Raw genomic sequence first — 16619 nt, 5'->3', positions numbered from 1 at the left:
AGAAGGCTATATAAGCCCTGATGTGTAGCTTTGTTTTGGGACTCACTTTGAGAAGTGTTCTGTGATTTGATCTGAATTCTGGGAAGCCGTTGTTGAGAGTACCCCTGCTTTGAAAAACCCAGATGTGGAAACCCAGATGTTGACTGGGTATGAATGTAATGGTTGGACAGTTTGGAAATCTGTCTACTTGATCTGTTTCTGTCTTGATAATTCTGCCTGTATGCTTTGAAGTTCAGGGTGCTGACCTTTTTCCCCTGAACAAGGTAAACGATATATGTCTGACTGATTAAAGTAAGCTTGTTAACCCATTTTGAGTTGCTTTCCTTTAACAAAGCAGATCCAAGAACCTGTGGTAGCTGCAAACCCTGAGGACTCTTTGGGTGCTTGCTGCTACAGCTGGTTAGCCTATTAGAATGGTCATTCTCAAATATAAACCCTATTCAGTTTGAAAGGATTTGATTCACCCAACTAATTTTATACAAATTTATGCGACAGCTTTCCCTCTCCTCTGGGAAAACAATGATTTTGTCCACTGTGGCAAAAAGGAGAAATACTGTCTGTTCCCACATTACTCCTATCCTCCTGAAAGTCAGCCAGCAAAAGAACCAATGTATTTTTTATAATTAGAATCCTTCTTTCATTTTTTCACTTATTTAACATAATCTCTTTAGTTAATAGTAAATTTGGTGACAACCATCATAAAATTATTCCAGATAATTCTGCAGTATATTTCACAATAGCTCTCAAACTCTTATGCAATTGTCAAAGGTTCTAACAAAAGGTTAGTTCTGGAGAGATGATGAAAGTGTGCCAGGGAATGGTGGTCATTTCATTACAGAAAAGGTTGTGTAAATGATATTTATTTCTCCTTATCCTATGATGTGGAAGAGTATTTCTTTCCTTGGCTATACATTGTGTTTTTTAAGTCTTAGCACCAAAGAACATTTAAACTGGAAAAAAGCTTTAATTATTGTTTAGTTTCTAATCCCCTACAGGTTGAGTGACTGGGACCAAAATTCAACTTATTTATAACCCAGCAATAAAATTTTCCCTCTCCTAGTCTTAGCTGATCTTTTACATTCCAGAATTAATGCTTTCTGGCTATTAGAAATACCTCATACTGAAACATCTGCTTCTTCTTTAGCAAATAAGCACCAGAGAATCACAAACTGTTAGAGCTGGAAGGGACCTATGAGATCATCTGATTCAACCTCTTCATTTTACAGTTGGGGAAACTGAGGCAAACAGCTAGTAAGTGTCTGAAACTAGATCTAAACTCAAGTTATCCTATCTCCAAGCCAAGTACTCTATCCTTTGCACCATCTGATTGCCTCTAGGTGTATGTAAAATAGACATAACACTCTCAGGGGCTGAATCAATCAATCAACAAATATTTATCTATTAAGCATCTGCTCTGTGCCAAGCACTGGGATAGGCCTGATACATGTACAAAGAATGGAGTAAATTCTGCCTGCAATGAGCTTATTTTAATTTTATTAATTTTTATTATAAAATTATTAAATATTTATTATAAAATTTATTAAATTATAATTAATTTTAATAGAACTGATTCCTTATTTTTAGCCAGAACACACATTTCTTTTAAAACTAAAAACTTATTTATCATTTTTTCTCCAATTACATGTAAAAACAATGTTAACATTCTTCTCCCCCAAATTTTGAATTCCACATTCTCTCCCTCTCCCCCGCCCCCCCGTCACTGAAAAGGCAAGCAATTTGACATAGGTTAAACGTGTAGTCACCAAAACACATTTCCATGTAAGTCATTCTGTGAAAGAAAACACTGACAAAAACCCCAAGAAAAATAAAGAAAGTAAAGAAAAAGCTTTGATCCACATTCAGGCTCCACCAATTCTCTCTCTGGAGATAGACAGCACTTTTCATTGTAGGTCCTTCAGAATTGTCTTGGATCATTGTATTGTTGAGAAGTTATTTACAGTAGGTCAGCATACAATATTGCTGTTACTATGTACAATGTTCCCCTGGTTCTGCTCATTTCACGTTGCATCAGTTCATGCAAGTCTTTCCATGTTTTTCTGAGAGCATACCACTCATCATTTCTTAAAGCCCAACAGTATTTCATCACAGTCATATACAACAACTTACAGAACACGCATTTCTAATGGAAAGTAGTAATTCTAATACCATTAAAAGGCTTGAAATGTTGTGAAATTACCTATTATATTTACATGAGTTTATGAATGCTACCCTACCTTAAGATTAAATCCAAATTTTCCATCTTCGTCTGGAGTAATACACACCAGGAGTAGATAACCATCACCATCTTCATTCTGAAATAAATTTGAAGATTATAATAGTAACACATATATCTACTGCTTTGAAGTTTACAGAATTTTCCATATATAAGAATCCTAATGGTAGGACAAGTATTATCTTCCCTGTTTTATAGGGGAGGAAACCAAGGCTCAGAGAAATTCAGGGACTAGCTCAAAGTCACATAATTAACAGTTATCAGAACTGGAGTTAAATAATAATAGCCAGGGCAGCTAGGTGGCGCAGTGAATAGAGCACCAGCCCTGGAGTCAGGAGGACCTGAGTTCAAATCCAGCCTCAGACATTTAACATTTACTGTGACCTGGGGCAAGTCACTTAACCCCAATTGCCCTGCATTCCCCCCTCCAGAAAGCAATAATAATAATAATAATAATAATGATAGCCAACAGCTTGGAGAGTGCTTTCAAATACTATCTCATTAACAAGCCTGGGAGGCAGGTGCTATTATTATCTCCATTTTACAGGTGAGGAAACAGAGGTTAAGTGACTTGCCCAAGGTCATACAGCTAATACATGTTTGAGGGCAGATTTTAACTTAAGTCTTCCTGATTCCAGGGTACTATCTATTGTGCCACCTAGTTGCTGCAAACTCTATTTCCATTATGCCATGATACCATTCAAGATGATCAGTTATAGGGTTGTCTCCCTATGTAATCATTACAATGCATAACTTAGAGAAGATACTTTATTTTAGTGATAATATATATTTTTCCAATAAAACGTCTGAACTTTAAGTTTGAACATTTGATTTATGCTACCCCTGCCCCGCCCCCACAGTACAGTATTTGAGCTAGCTGACCTCACCTTATCACAGTAGTACTGATTAGAATCTTCTGTGAAGCTGCCTTTACTAACACTGGTATAGGTATCTAAAAGTTGATGATCTTCCCCATCAAAGGAACAGCAGCCTGGAGCATGAGATAAGGTACTGGACGATGTCTGGGTCTGAGAGCTTGGGCTGTCTTCCAGTTCATTCCTTCATTAAGAAATATTTTAATAAATCAATGAGTATTCACAAGAACATACACGTATTCTGAACTGTCTTTATTTAGCATTGATTCCCCAAGAGAGTGGATTTGGGGGGCATCATAATTCCTATGCAGAGAGGGATTTACCTGTAGCACAGAAAACCCTCAGGTTATCCTTAAAAGCCAACAATGGGATCCCATATACATCTGAGGAACTCAAATGCCATCACTGCTTTGTTCCCTGACCCCATGTAAGAGTAAAGTTAAACTCACTGTTTTCCTAAGTGTTTGTGGGGAGTTACTTTAATCTGATAAGATTCAGGAGCTGCTGATAATGTGATGTTCTTTGCTCCCCCCACCCCCCACTTTCAAAAGGGCCATACTCTAGCCTCTAGAAAAACAGTATGCTCAGCTGGCAGTTGTTTTTAAATTACTTTAACCAAGCCAGTCTGGGCATGTATAACAACATAGGGGCTCATCATGCCTCTATCCCCTATGAAAATGATTTGTCTTTCTCTTCCCTCAAGTTATCCCCTCTGGAAGACACTGTGATTATTACTCTTAGTTATGCAGTGGAAAAGCCTGTTGTGTTTTATATAGTTTGTATAGGTTACTGCTGCGCAGTTGGCTAAGAAGATGGTTTTGGAGAAAGGGATCTTATCTTCTTAATAGGAATGATAGGCTCTTAGTCAGGGAAAGAAGGCATCTAATAAGACTGCAAAGAATACATTTAGAGGGAGAATTTTAGAGGAATAAGAAGGCTTTAAATTGACAGTGGAAGGAGGGAAGAAAAATGTTCGTATGATATTGATATATTACTTTATATATAAATGCATAAAGTAATATTTATTTATATATTTAGAAATAACAATATACTTATATATTACTTAATGCTATTATATTATTTATATATTACTTTAAAGTTTGAAAGTGCTGAGCATACATTGTCTCACTCAATCCTTTACAACCACCCTGTGATATAAGTACTAGAGGTGTTATGATTCCTTTTTTTTACATATGAGGAAATTGAGGCTCAGAGAAGTTAGGTTATTTGTCTATGGTCACAAGGCCAGAAAATATAAGAGACAGGATTTCAACTTAGGTCTCTCCTGATTTTAAGTTTAGCATTTTTTCCATAACACAACAGTGTACTCTCAAAACTATTAGATTAGGTGCTATGAAGGGATGAAACAGCAAAAAAAAATATCAATTCTTATATGACTTAAACAGTAGTTCACAGCATGAAATAACTAGAAGAAATTAAGAGTGATACCTATAACCACCAATATCTATTATGCTAATGCACAGGGTATGCATTTTTAAAGAGCAGCAGTACATACAAGCATCACCACAACCTAATGTGACAAGCTACAATATGGAGATGAAAGATGGTCTGAACCATGTTGAAAAGATACACATTTGACAGAGGGCATGGCAAACTAGAAATGTACCCCATGAACCTAATAAAGAAAGGTGATGAAAAAAATGTTTGGGTGTGGGTAAAAGGAAGAAAGAAGTGATATTGTTGTAGGAATGTACTACAAGATGTCCAGCCTGAGGGAACTGATGACAGGTTCTTGATTTAGATCACAAGGCTATCAGAAAGACCAGGGAAGGCTGTAATTGTGACAGAGTTGGGCACGTGGTGGAAATCCCAGCAAAAAGTAAAAATTCTTATCATTCCTTCACTTGTCTTGCTGATAAACTGATAAATGTACCTTTCAGAAGGTAAAGCTAAGAAGGAGAAGAATAATACCTGCTTTGTATCTGATCCTACGTTGGATCTAATTCTGACCAAAATGGCTGGCAAACCTTGGAGAAAGCAACGATATCATCACAGAGTTGGCAAAAACCAAGGAAAGACATTTACATGACACTTCAGGAAAGATTTTAAGAAGTTCAAAAAAAAGGAGATATGATACCACTGATTTTCCTAGAGGAAATGGTTAACATTCAAGAATGAAATCTTAATGTTCCAACCATGAATGATTCCAATGAGTTGGAAAAGGAAGAGAAAGATATGTGGTTTTAGATGGGAAGTCTCTGATGAGCTTAGATTTAAGGGGGTATAGAATATTTAAAATGGAGGCATATAACCAAAGAGAAATATGACATAGCAGTAAGATTAAAGCCTAGAACAAGCTGAGACCTGATGCAAGTTCAAATGACAACACAAAGCAATTTTTAAAAGCTACACTGGGGGGCAAAAAAAGGGAGACACTTCTGCTGCTGGGGCAGATGGGATGATGTAAACAAATGACAGAGAAAATGATTAAATCTCAATAATCAGGGAAACCCTAACTATTCAACTGCTACTTTGCTTCCGTTTTTTTTTTTTTCTCCCTTCCCAAGGATAATGATCTTCATCTTGAAAAGGATAGGAGGGGTGGCTAGGTGGTGCAGTGAATAGAACACCGGCCCTGGAGTCAGAAGGACCTGAACTTAAATCCGGCCTCAGACTCTTGATACACTTACTAGCTGTGTGACTTTGTGTAAGTCACTTAACCCCAACTGCCCTCCAAAAAGCAAAAAAATAGAAAAAAATTTGAAAAAGAAAAGGATAGGAAAAAGCAGTTAAGCAGAATTAAAATGCAAGAAAAAATTTCAAAAATAGCAGGTGGAGGTGGAACACTCAGATACTATAAATGACTTGGTCCCTTGTCCTGGGAGGATTACATCCCCATGAATCAAAACGGCTTGCAGATATAACTGTTGAACTTCTAATGGTGATCTTGGAGGAACTGGGGAAAATGAGAGGTGCCAACGAGGTTGGAACTGGTCAAATGTTTTCCTGATTTTCAAAAATAAACAAGGGGCAGAGAATAAGGAGTGTTCTGCAAACTACAGATGAGTGAGCTCAGCATCTATCTATGACAAAAATCTATAATGGTAATTATATCATGTAATTTGTGAACATCAAGAATAAGCATGGATTCACTAAAAGCAGTAAGAATCCATTCTATAGAATGATACAGTCGATGGACAAACCCGGGAGGAAAGACTGTTGTAGGCTGCATTCAAAGAAGCAGACTTCAAGGGCCTGGGATGTCATCAGTGTGGGGGTGTAAATATTCATCCAACCCCACAGCTTCTAAAAGTTGCTCTGGTCTAGCCTGTATCTCAAGTCTTTTCAGCTTGGTAGGAACTATGAGAGCTTGCATTCTATTCTGCTGGCATAATCATTGAGGACTGAAGGTCACCTCCACACCATGAGGAATCACTGGAGTAAGACTATTCAGGGAACAGAAATATACCATCCACAGAGGAAGGCGATAGTCTCCTTGTACCAGGAGGTCACATTTGAAATATTTTTGTTTCATTCTGTGTACCACGTTGAGGAGAGATGCTGATAGCTAGTCACTTTCCAAAGAAAGTCAACCAGAATAGTGAGAAGACTAGGAAGCATGTCATCGAGATCTGGGAAAGAAATTAAGGATGTTTACCCTAGAGGGGAGAAGATTGGGTGAGCAAGGTGGGTTAGAGTTAGTGTATGGAAGCTATCTTCAGATATCTGAAAGGCCATCACACAGGAGACACATAAGCCTTATTTTGCTTGGTTCCAGAGACAAAACAAGCATAAAGGATAAAAAGCTGCAGGGAGGCAATGTGGGGAATAATTCCCTAGCAATAAGATCTATCTGAAAATGAAAGGGCCGTTCCTGTGAAGTAACAGTTCAGAGTCATTCAAGGTGTATAAACAGGAGACTATGAAAGCACTTGATGTACATGTGTTAGCAGATCTCAACACTGCATAAGGAGTCAGAATTTAAGAACTCAAGTTTTTCACTGCTGAGATTGACTAATCGATTTCAGCAGAAGAAAGCTGTTGCCTTCTTTTGCTCACTTTTAATTCCAAGTTCTCAGTGGCATGTGATTCTCACTAGACCATCACTTGTCTTTGTCTTCAAGAAGTCACTTGAAGCACAGAATTAATATTACATGGCATTCTGAAAAATTTACATATTCACTTTTTTTTTTTAAGCAATCGGGGTTAAGTAACTTGCTCAAGGTTACACGGCCAGTTATTTCTGGGTGTGGTGCTGAGTATCTGAGCCCGGATTTGATCCAGGTCAGCCCGACACTGGAGCCAGTGCTCTTACTCGCTGTGCTACCTGGCTGCCCCCGACATAGTCACTTTTAAATAGCAACTTTTCAATCTCAAAGCACTAAAATTTAATGAAGAAATAATGTGGCACTATTAAAAGATATAAGAGAAGAATACAATACTTGGTATTTTTAAAGTTACCGTTCAGAGGAAGATTTCTCAAGTGTAGGACTCTATTTTTTTTTCCATTTTTCAAATGCTTTATTAACTTCTGATTTACATCATTCATTTCCGCCAGATTTTGAGTTACAAATTTTCTCCCCGTTTTTCCCCTACCCACTGCCCCAAAATAGAAGTTCCACAGGATATCCCCTCCTCCAATCTGCTCTCTCCCATATTTTCTCCCATACCACCTTCAACTTTTCCAGTAGGGCATGGTGGATGTCTATGCCCCAGTGGCTGTATAACTTATTTCACAATTACATGCAAGATAGTATTAATAATAGTATATAAATAAGTATACAAATTTAAACATTTGATTTTAAAACTTTGAATTCCAGATTCATTCCCTTCCTTGTCACCCACCCTTACTGGGAAGATAAGCAGTTCAGTATAGGTTGTACATGTGTAACTAATGCAAAACAATAACATAGTAGATATATTGTAAAAGACTGACTCTATTTCCCTCCCTCCTATCCCACCTCCCACTTGTTCAACTCTCTACTTTGATCCTGTCCCTTTTCAAAAGTGGGTGCTTCCAACTTCCCTCCCCCCCAGCCTGCCTTCCCTTCCATCATACCCCCTCTCATCCCCTTCCCCCCTACTATCCTGTAGGGTGAGATACCCTATTTAGTGTGTATTTCATTCCCTCCTCAAGCCAAATTCAATGAGAATAAGGTTGACCCATTCCCTTTTGCCTTCCCTTCTTCCCCTCCATTGTAACCATTTTCCCTTGCCTCTTCTATATGAGATAGTTTACCCCATTCTGTCTCTCCCCATCTCCTCTCATTATATTCCTCCCTCACCTCTTAATTTCACCTTTTAAGTATCATCCTTCCCTATTAAATTGGTCTTGTGCACTCCATCTATGTATACCTGTAAACATATATACACACATTCACATATGTATTCATATGCCCACATACCTACATATATAGACATATATATTTCTATTCCCTTAAACTATTTTCATACTGAGAAAAGTTTCATCAGTTACAATTATTGTTTTCCCATGTAGGAATGTTAATAGTTCAACTCCGATAAGTTCCTTATGATTTCTTTTCCCTGTTTACCTTCTCATGCTTCTCTTGCTTCTTGTATCTGAATGTCAAATTTTCTATTCAACTCCAGTTTGTTCATTAAGAATGCTTGAAAGTCCTCTATTCCACTGAATGACCATATTTTCCCCTGAAACATGATACTCAGTTTTGCTGGGTATGTGATTCTTGGTTTTAATCCCAGCTCCTTTGACCTCTGGGATATCATATTCCAAGCCCTTTGATCCCTCAGTGTAGAAGCTGCCAGATCCTGTGTTATCCTGATTGTGTTTTCACAACATTCAAATTGTTTCTTCCAGGCTGCTTGTAGTATTCTCTCCTTAATCTGGAAATTCTGGAACCTGGCTATAATATTCCCAGGAGTTTTCTTTTTGGGATCTTTTTCAGGAGGTGATCGGTGGATTCCTTCAACCTCTATTTTGCCCTCTGGTTCTAAAACATCATTGCAGTTTTCTTTGAGAACTTCCTGGAGGATGATTTCTAGGTTCTTACTTTGATCATGGCTTTCAGGTAGTCCAATAATTTTTAAATTATCTCTCCTGGATCTATTTTCCAGGTCAGTGGTTTTTCCCATGAGATATTTCACATTGCCTTCTATTCTTTCATTTGTTTGGATCTGTTTGACAGCATCTTGATTTCTCTTTATTAGTCATTAGCTTCCATTTGCTCCAATCTAATTCTGAAGCAATGATTCTCCTCAGTGAGCTTTTGATATTCTTTTTCCATCTGGCAAATTCAGCTTTTTAAGGCATTCTTCTCCTCATTGCCTTTTTGAGCCTCTTTTGCTGATTGAGTTAGTCTGTTTTTTTAAGGTGTGATTTTCCTCAGTCAGGCTGTTGACTCTCATTTCATAATTTTCTTGCATCATTCTCATTTCTCTTCCCAATTTTCCCTCTACTTCTCTTATCTATTTCTTAAGGTCCTCTGTGGCCTGTAACCAGCTCGTATTTCCCTTTGAAGCTTTTGGTGCAGGAGTTCTGACTTCACTGTCTTCCTCCTGTTCCATGCTTTTGTCTTTTTTGTCCCCCAAATAGGAGTCTAATGTTGGAATCTTTTGTCTGCTTTGTTTCCTTTGTCTGGTCAGGTCGCCGCTCAGTCACTTGACCCCTGGGCTTTTTGCCACTCTGCCACCAGAGAGGGGAGCTTTCATCCCAAACACTGGGGTTTTCTCAGTTGCCGGAGTTATTAGATGGGTGCCCTCTCTGAGGCCTCCATATGCTCTAGCAAGCTGGACACACACCCCAGGACCTCCATCCTAGACTGCAATCTAGATCCAAGCAGGTTAAAGCAAGAGCAATTACCCCTCAGACTGGTCGCTTGGTCCCCCTACACTGTGCAGGCCAGGAGCTGAAGCTACCACGTGGTGCTGGCTGGCTGTGTTAGGCATCTCAGTAGCTTCTCACCCTAGGGGCAAAAGCTGATCCACTCCCACTTACTAGGTCCCAAATGCCAGACTGTACTGACTTCTCACTTTGTCCTTCACATCTATGTGTTGATAATTCTGGAAATGGCCAAAGCTGCTGCTGATCTGGAGTCCCGCTGGCTGGCGGCTGTTCAGACCCGCCCTGGGGCTAAAACCTCTGGCTCACACGGGCCTGGGCTCGGCTCCCTGAGTGCTGAGCTGGCCGATTCCTGCCAGCCTGCCGTGCTGTCCTCAGTGGGAGGTTAGCTTCTTTGTGTCATTTTGTGGGTTTTGCAGCTCCAAAGTTTGTTCAGAATCCCCTTTTTACACTGACTGGGGAAGGTGGAAGCCAGAACCGCTCAGAGGTCCTGCTTCTACTCCGCCATCTTGACTCTGCCCTGTAAGACTCTTTTTTTTTCCATTTCCTTTTACAGATGAGGAAACTGAGGTAAACAGGATTAAGAGACTTGCCCAGTGTCTAAGGTCAGATTTGAACTCAGGAAGGTGAGTCTTGCTCATTCCAGGTCTAGTACTCTATCTACTCTGCCACCTAGCTTCCCATCTTCATTTAAGCATCAAGCACCTGCTACTGCATTTCAAGAATGAAAGAGCTTGCAATAAAGGCCAGGGAAAATAATAATTTTCCTGTCCTCAGAGGATCATCAATCTAGAGCTGGAAGGGACCTCAGACATTCAAGTAGTCCAACTCTCTCATCTCACAGACGAGGTCAATAAAGTTCAAGGTCACATAAGAAAGCATCAGCACCATAAGTTGAATCCAGATCCTCTGACTGCTGAGTTAATGGGCTTTCCCCTTTGTCCTGCTGCCTCTTGACTCTCAGGCTCATCATTGCACATCTAGAGTACTGAGTTCCATTCTTCACATGATATTTTAAGAGGATCATCAATAAGTTAGAGAACTTAGCCCAATGAAAAGGTAACTACAAAACAGACAGATCTAGAAACTTTAAATATTGAGGCATGGTTGAAAGAATTGGGAGAAGAGAAATCTCTGAGAGAAGTGCTGTGGATAATAAAAATAGAAGTAGCTCATACTGATATAGAACTTAAGAGTTCACAAAAAGCTTTGGGACAATTAAATTTATTCTATGAAATTCCAAAGCATATGATTAGGACCACTGGATGAAAGTTACAAGGAAGCAGACTTCATTCAAGAAACCTGCACAAGGAAGTAGTTTCTAACATAGCAGATCACAAAGTACAAACTAAAGACCCCTCAGGGGTCTCTAAGACCCTTTTCAGGGGGCCCATGAGGTCAAAGCAATTTTCATAAAAATAAGATGCTTTAATTTCTAATATGGTAAATATTGATAGACATAACTCATTTAAACAAAAGCTCTTGGGGGGTGGGTCCTCATTTATTTTAAAGAATGTTAAAGGGTCCTGAGAACAAAAGATTTGAGAAAAAGTTCTAACAAACAGAGCTGTTCAACAACAGAATGCTTGACTTTATAATGAAGTGAGAAAGGCTTGGACACTTCTGGATAGTCTGGTTGGGTATATGTAATGTGAATGTAAATTTTAAAGATCTTCCCTGCCCCTAGGCTAAAGTGCACCAGAAGCCTGGGGAGGGAGGCTTGTTTTTCAGTAGATACTTCTTGATTGGCCAGTGAGTCAATAAGGTTGTTACATTCTCTGAGCCAGGAGAAGGCTATATAAGCCCTGATGTGTAGCTTCGTTTTGGGACTCACTTTGAGAAGTGTTCTGTGATTTGATCTGAATTCTGGGAAGCCGTTGTTGAGAGTCCCCCGGCTTTGAAAAACCCAGAATGTGGAAACCCAGATGTTGACTGGGTATGGATGTAATGGTTGGACAGTTTGGAAATCTGTCTACGTGATGTTTCTGTCTTGATAATTATGCCTGTATACTTTGAGGTTCAGGGTGCTGACCTTTTCTCCTGAACAAGGTAAACGATATATGTCTGACTGATTAAAGTAAGCTTGTTAACCCATTTTGAGTTTCTTTCCTTTAACAAAGCGGATCCAAGAACCTGTGTGAACAGGCACCCTGGGGACACTGGGGTGCTTGCTGCTACAGTATATTTTGTTTAATTTCATTTTTTAACTCTTAAAATTATCCTAGTTTACTTTTTATAATATTTTATTTTTCCTAATTAAGACAAATTTTAAACATTTATTTTTTAAAAATTTGAGTTCCAAATTATCTCCTTCTCTCTCCCCCCACCCCCTTGATGGTAAGCAGTTTGATACAGGTTATACTTGTGCAATGATGCAAAACATACTTCCATAATAGTCACGTACCAAAAGAAGACATAGATACAAAAAAAATCCCATGAAAAAATATAGTGAAAAAGAGTATGCTTTCTGCATTCAGACTCCATCCGTTCTTTCCCTGCAGGTGGACAGCATTTTCCATAATGAGTCCTTTGGGATTGTCTTAGATCATTGTATTAAATGGCTGAGAACAGTTAAGTTATTCACAGTTGATCATTGTGTAATGGTGCTGTTACTGTGTACAATGTTCTCCTGGTTCTGCTCACCTCAACTCTGCATTAATTTGTGTGAGTCTTTCCAGGTTTCTCTGAAATCATCCTGCTCATCATTTCTTTTTTGTTTGTTTTTTGGAGGGGGAAAGGTAGGGCAATTGGGGTTAAGTGACTTGTCCAAGGTTACATGGCTAGTTTTGTGTTAAGTGTCTGAGATGGGATTCATTTCTTAGAGCACAATAGTTTTCCATCAATCATATACCACAACTTGTTCAGCCATTCCCCAACTGATGGGTATCCCCTCAATTTCCAATTCTTTGCTACCACAAAAAGAGATATTATAAATATTTTTGTACAAAGAGCTCCTTTTCCCATTTTAAAAAAATCTCTTTGGAATACAGATGTGGTAGCAGTATTTCTGGGTCAGAGGGTATACACAATTTTATAGTCCTTTGGGTATAGTTCCAAATTATTCTCTGGAATGGTTGGATCAGTTCACAACCCTACCAATGGTCCATCCAGTGTCTGGTTGGGGATATTTTAGAAGGGAGTGCTGTATTAGGTAGAGTCTGATCATGTCATCTGTAAGGTCCCTTCCAACTGTAAGAGTGCATTATTTCTAGTATTAATATTTTTAAGCCACCTACATGAAATATTGCTTTTACTAATCCAAGGTTTCACGTGAATTCTCTACAATTTGGATTGTTTTATTAATCTGAGCACCAACCTTTAATTTCACCAGAAGAAAAAATAAAGAACACTGATTTGGATGAGTGACAGGTTAGGATTTTCCCAGAGGGAGGGCAGCTGCTACAACTCTCTACTCTCAGAGTTCTAGGAGTAAGCCTTGTATTGTAGTTCATAAGACCCCATCAGGAGTGTTTCCCATAAACACATCAATTGCTAACACTTAATTAACCTTAATCAAAACATTTACTGAGGTGCAACTATGTGGTGCAGTGAATAGAACACCAGCCCTGGAGTCAGGAGGACCTGAGTTCAAATCTGGCCTCAGACACTTGATACCCTTACTAGCCATGTGACCTTGGGCAAGTCACTTAACCTCAATTGCCCTGCCCTCCCCCTCCAAAAAGCAAAAAAAACAAACAAAAAAACCACTTACTGAAAATGCAAAACAAATACATAATATTTACATGTGACCCCACCCATAAATCTCAGCTACACACTCCCACCCATGCACTCAGTGTCAATAGGGAAAACAGGCACACATTTAAAGTCCCAGGACATTAAGGTATGAAGGAAATATGTGTGGTCAATAACTCTGGAACTATAAACTAATGGGCATGGCTTCTGCATCGATCAGATGCTTCCACTGTTAAGCTGAGCTGAGCCACACTCCTGGACTAACAACTCTCTGGGCATTAACTCAGCTGGACGAGCTAATCTGTTGGACTGTTTCTCTGATCCTCCATTTCTATGTTATTTCTATGCTTATCTGGGCTTGTTCCACAATGGAAACTTTTAATATCCATCAGGTGCAGCTTAAGGCTTAGCTGAAGCCTTCATCTAAAGCAGTGGCATGCTATTTACTCTTATACTGGGTTTGACAAAGGCTTGTCCAAACTCTACTCCTCTGGCAGCATTCTTCTTTTCTTCACCTCTCAGTAGCTCTGCTCTTCTCCTCTACTCTGCCCTTCTCTCTTCAACAGAATACGGCAAGAGAGCAAAATATTTACTCTCTCTGTGCCTCATTCTTCTTCTCAGCAGCAGGTGGCAGTAGAGAGAGAACTCCAGTCTTTCTTTGGTCAACCAAATCTGCCTGGCAACAAGTGTGTTCTTTTACGTTTTATTTTCTCAGCTCCTCACCAACTAGGTTTTTCTCTGAGAAAGACCTCACCTTATCTTATGGTTAGTGACCAAATTCTCATCTTCGGTCATTAATTCATAATCAGGTAAAATACAATTGTCCTATAACCATAAAAGAATTCCAATACTCAACACTTCCCCAATTATTATGTACTTCAAAGCTCTTCCATATTTTATTTGTAAATGAATCTTTAAAGCACGAAACAAACACTAAAGAAGATTTTATCCTGTATTTACTTTACAGTTGTATAGACAATCATAAGGAAATGAAAAAATGCTGCGTGGGAACACCAAGTTGACTTGTCCAACAAATACTCTCTTAGAACAATGAAGCAGAATATTGCCCCAGATCAGTGAACTATTAAGGTCAGTCCCCTTTCACCTGCATTTAGACAGATCTTCAAAACTTACCTGCCCTAAATCAAGCACATAATATAGGATTTTATATTCATTATAACCTCTCTGAGGTTGCTGTAGAAAATCATCTGTGAAAGTTTTCCCACTACTTCATGCTTTGATCAAGGACACTCTTTACAAGGATCACTAGTATAAAGATTTAGTTTCAGTACAAAGCAGCACATTGGTTAGACATTGATATCTTAGGTTCTCCTTCTATATTTTATTTATACACACACATATACACACATTATATACATTATTTTTTGTAAAACCAGTGTCTCTAAAATTTTTTTGTTCTTTTGAAATACCATCCTCTAATTTATTTTGTGAATTGACCCCTTAGTGCCTTTACAATTATGGTACCTTCAATACAGATTTCTTTGGTATGTAATTATTCAGATCCAGGTCTTCTTCCCAACTTCAGCTTAAGTGGGATCATCATATGTGACAAACGTGCTAATCTGTTACTGAGATGATAGGATATAAATGTGGTATCTGTCCATAAACATCCACGCTATCATTACTTATACAAACAAAATACTACAAAGATACCAGAAGATTTGTTTAATTATGCTAGGAATTCCAAAAAAATATCATTGACTAATGAATCAATCCCAATGTGGCATAGTGAATACAGTCAGAGTTAGGAACACCTAGGTTTAAATCCCATCTCTGACAGATACTAGTTGTGTGGTCCTGGTTGAATCACTTAACCTCTCACTGCCCCCAAGTCATTCTTTAAGATCCTTAACTTAAAGAGTAGGTCCTGTGATTTGATCTCTATTTCTCTGATACTACATTTCTATGCTATTCCTATGCTCAGCTGGACTTGTTCCACAACAGCAACTTTATTATCCATCAGGTGCAGCTTAAGGCTTAGCTGATGCCTTTATCTAAAGTAGTGGCATGCTATTTACTCTTATGCTAAGTTTGACAAAGGCCTGTCTAAACTCTACTCCTCTGGCAGCATTCTTCTTTTCTTTAACTCTCAGTAGCTTTTCTCCTTTCCTCTGCTCTCCTCTTTTTGACAGAGGGAGTTCCCTCTTCTTGGGAGAAGGCCTTACCAGTACCAGGGAGACAGATGAAATTACAAGAGCTGGTTTAAAAAAAAAGTCTGAAAACTGGAGAAAGAATATCATATAATCAATTCTTAATAATCATGTGAGTGCTCTCCCTCTCACATGATGTTTATGTATTTGTATTTATTCTCTTTATATTTGCTCTGTATTTACTTGTATGTGTACTTGCTATGAACCCTGTTAGAAGATAAGCTCCTTGTTAATTCTGTTATATTTCTATCTCCAGGTCCTAGTTTAGTGTTTGCACATAGTAGGCATTTAAATATTGCTGACTGACTGATGCTAATGGAGGTAAGTTGTGATTCAAGTAATCCAAAATGGTAGATAACAATATAAAAAATCCACTGAATTTGGCTTAGTTTGGGTTAATATTATTTAAAAATTATATCTGAACATAAAGTATGTCCAATACTCTGAAAATTCCCAATGCTTCAAACAAAGTGATTTTTGTTTGTGAATAAAATCAAAATGATAGGTTTGGGTTAGTTGATCCCTAAGATATCACCCACCTCTAGCATTTATTGATTCTGAGAATCTAAGTCATATCATGAAGACTTGAATTAGGGAGAAGCTGCCTAGTTTCTCAAATTCACATATCCCCTCATTTTATAGCTCTGTCTCCATCTCCTCTGAGGCATAATGGAAATCAGTGGAATCAGTGTGGCATAATGGAAAAATTACTTAACTTGAAGTCAGGAAGATAAAGATTCAAATCCTACCTCTTACATTTACTGCCCTGACAAGCCATTTACCTCTCTGAGTCTTGGCCTTCTTATCTGTTAAAATAGGGCTAACAATTTTCTGTGGGATCTTCCTCCCAGAATTATTGTGAGGCTCAA

At 38.5% G+C, this 16619-nt stretch overlaps 1 protein-coding gene across 1 annotated transcript in view; it reads right to left on the bottom strand.

Annotated features, from left to right (window-relative positions):
• Positions 1-2158: 2158 nt before the first annotated feature.
• The window catches only part of LOC138167902 (tyrosine-protein phosphatase non-receptor type 3-like), a gene marked incomplete at its 5' end in the record, with an annotated part of 36298 nt that continues 21837 nt past the window's right edge, over positions 2159-16619 (bottom strand). Inside the window, 2 exons of the mRNA XM_069096866.1 lie at positions 2159-2312; positions 3121-3292. Coding sequence (XP_068952967.1) covers positions 2226-2312; positions 3121-3292 — 259 coding nt within the window. The remainder of the gene's footprint in view (positions 2313-3120; positions 3293-16619) is intronic.

The sequence above is a fragment of the Petaurus breviceps genome, unplaced genomic scaffold (genome assembly GCF_028583685.1).
Source record: "Petaurus breviceps papuanus isolate PSGF00001 unplaced genomic scaffold, PetGlider_PUasm1.0 327, whole genome shotgun sequence".
Lineage (NCBI taxonomy): Eukaryota > Metazoa > Chordata > Mammalia > Diprotodontia > Petauridae > Petaurus > Petaurus breviceps.
This window is presented reverse-complemented; position numbering and strand designations above follow the sequence as displayed.